Source organism: Henckelia pumila, chromosome 3 (genome assembly GCF_033568475.1).
Source record: "Henckelia pumila isolate YLH828 chromosome 3, ASM3356847v2, whole genome shotgun sequence".
Lineage (NCBI taxonomy): Eukaryota > Viridiplantae > Streptophyta > Magnoliopsida > Lamiales > Gesneriaceae > Henckelia > Henckelia pumila.
In genome coordinates this window covers 136,374,251-136,376,855 of record NC_133122.1, presented here as the reverse complement: position 1 = coordinate 136,376,855, position 2,605 = coordinate 136,374,251, and the positions used below count along the sequence as shown (strand labels likewise).

Sequence of the window (2,605 nt, the reverse complement as noted above, 5' to 3'; positions counted from 1 at the left end):
CGGCACAAGGCTCGACCACGGTTTCTAATACGCTCACACCATGCATGGGCACAGCCCGGCCAACTGCGTGAATTTGTTCGACATCTGGACGTTGTCTCGTCGACTAATAAGTTGTTCGACGAACCAATTTAAGATCCCATGTATTCTTAACTAGTTTATTATAACTTTCTATTTTGGTAGTTTAAGATCTAATTGCAAATAACAATCAATATATATATCGTATAGTAAAATATATTAAACAATAGGAATTATAAAAAGTACTGTGTACATCAACCAAATCTGAATCTCAGTAATAACTTGAAGATTAGCCACAATTGTGTAGTACTGGTTATGAAATAAGTGAGTTAATTACTACATAAGACCGAAAATAAATTCCTTCATTCAATCAGTAGCCAGCCGACTTTCCCACTTTTCTTCCAAGTGAGTGAAATTTCAAAGCTTGTGCATCATATTTAGCTCAACAAATTTCCAACATTCTAGCAATCAATATACATTAGTTTGCGTAGGCAATGACCTACACAATCTTGAACTGATCAACTTATATAAAATTATGTCAAACAATTTACTTATATAAACATGATTAATAAAGCATCAATTCGTGCGAAAGATAAGACATTAAATTATTTAGGTATCACTCTTTAACATATAATATTATATTTAAGTTTTACAAATGATCAGAGTCATACCAATATCGTTATCTTATTCATATATATTGATTTATCATCATGAATCTCGTCTGATCACGAAGTAAACAGTGTGCACTAGATGTGTACGTAATTCCTTATGAACCTAAAAATTACACTCAAATTGAAATCAAAATTTTCATTGGAAAGGACAAGTATAGATGCTGATATATGTATAATCAGCCTACAAAGGTGAGATATGAGTTTCAAGAACATATACCTCTATAGTACTATATATATATATCTGATATATCTCTAGCAATTAGAACCAAGAAATGAAGAAAGAAACAAACCTCAAATTTAAGAGAAAATCAAACTACATGATGTCTTCTCTTCTAAGCTTATTCAAAAGAGCTGTAATAAGAGCATCTCTTCTCTCAGCTCTAGCTTCTTCCCTAACCCTCCTTTGCTCCTCTCTTTCCCTCCATATTCTCTCCATCATCATCCTCTCATTCTCCAAAGCCTCCATTTTTTGCCTCCATTCGATCTCTTTCGCCCTCCTCTCCTCCTCTCTCGCTTCATACGCTTTAATCCACTGCATGTCCATCTCCATCTGCTGCTTCATGTAGTCCTCCATTACGCCCTTTACCCCGTTTATTATCGAACTTATCACGTTGCTAGAACTACTCGTTCCCGCAGAAGGGTAATTTGCTGCTTCTTTCCCTTTGACCATCTTCTTCCTTCTAATTGTTCCCCCGGCCTTCTCCCCTTCGCTCTCCTCGTTTTCGTCTTCCTCGTCGGAGGAAGAATATTGGGCAGCCACCTTTTTCCTCTTCTTCGGAGTACTGCTGGCGGCGGCTCCGCCACCCTCGGCCTCCAGCCACAGCATTCTTTGCATTCTTGCGGCGAATATGGTTTGCAGATCATTGTAGAATGGAAACTGTTGCCTCATCCCTTCTGCTTCCATTGCTTCGCATCCCTATACATATAATAACATAAAATATTAAATCAGAAAACTTGCAAGTTAAGCATCTTTTTTTGGCACAATCTAATCCTAAATATTATCCAATTAATTAAAAATCTTACAGCACATATATTATAAGTTAAAATAATAATAATTGATTGCTCTACATACCAGAAATGATTAAGACCTTATAATTATCTATGGAATTAATATCTGTAATCTAATTATATATATTTTTATATAAATAATATAGTATACCTTATAGCGTGTGACAAGGTTTTTCCACTTGCATTTACACTGATCAGCGCTTCTGGTGTAGCCCTTTTCTTTCATCCTGGTGGAGATAACCTCCCACAGAAGCTTATTCCGCTTGGTCTCCATGAAAGTCGGGTCGAGTTCGGCCCGAATCATCAGCAAATCCCTGGTTTCTTGAATACTCCATTGCGGGAACCTGTCGCTGCTACCCGCGTCGATATTCAGAGCAGCAGAATAAGGATTATGCAACTGAGAATGATGCCCTTGATCCATATACAATACTTCGATATAGGGAATTTAAAAATAAAAATAAAAACTCCTAGCTAGATATCAAGAAAGTGAAGGAAGAAGAAAAAGGGGGCCGGAATGAAAATTACTTGGGAAAAGGGTTTTGTGATAATGGTCGTGCGGTATTATAATTATAATTATAATTTAAAAAATGGGCAGTGTGAAAATATGGTGTGAAAATATGGAAATCTTTTTCAAAGGAATATGTGGCTTAGGTGTCAAAGAAGAGAGAGCAGAAAACCAAACTCTTTTCCTTTTCTTTTAAATTTAAAGATCGTTCCTTTTCTTTTCCACAGTTTCTGTATTCATTCCTTCTGTCTCATCCTTCTACGCGGAAACTGAGTTTTTCCCTTTAAATATACCATTTTTTTTATTTGCTTTATTATTTATTGCTAAAAATAGTTAAAGAAAATAAATATCTTTTTGGAGCATACACATTTGTTCATACTGCGCGCGTTTTGCTGTCGCCATGCTG

At 36.0% G+C, this 2,605-nt stretch overlaps 1 protein-coding gene across 2 annotated transcripts; it reads right to left on the bottom strand.

Annotated features, from left to right (window-relative positions):
- Positions 1-307: 307 nt before the first annotated feature.
- LOC140891411 (trihelix transcription factor GT-3b-like) lies at positions 308-2,369 on the bottom strand. Of its 2 annotated transcripts, XM_073299885.1 has the most exons (3): positions 1,846-2,369; positions 977-1,602; positions 308-514 (listed from the first exon to the last, which is right to left on the bottom strand). In XM_073299885.1, exons 1-2 carry the CDS (start codon positions 2,113-2,115, stop codon positions 1,000-1,002), a joined length of 873 nt encoding a protein of 290 aa, XP_073155986.1. In that variant the 5' UTR covers positions 2,116-2,369; the 3' UTR covers positions 308-514; positions 977-999. The 2 variants fall into 2 exon arrangements, with proteins under 2 accessions (XP_073155986.1, XP_073155985.1); XM_073299884.1 differs by lacking the exon at positions 308-514 and having other exon boundaries at positions 808-1,602; positions 1,846-2,368.
- Positions 2,370-2,605: the final 236 nt, after the last annotated feature.

Excerpts from the sequence above, each read along its gene's own strand:
- LOC140891411 (XM_073299885.1), bottom strand. The coding sequence starts at position 2,115 with ATGGATCAAGGGCATCATTCTCAGTTGCATAATCCTTATTCTGCTGCT. Across the intron at positions 1,603-1,845 it reads ACCTTGTCACACGCTATAAG|GGATGCGAAGCAATGGAAGC; the intron begins GTATACTATATT and ends TTATATGTATAG.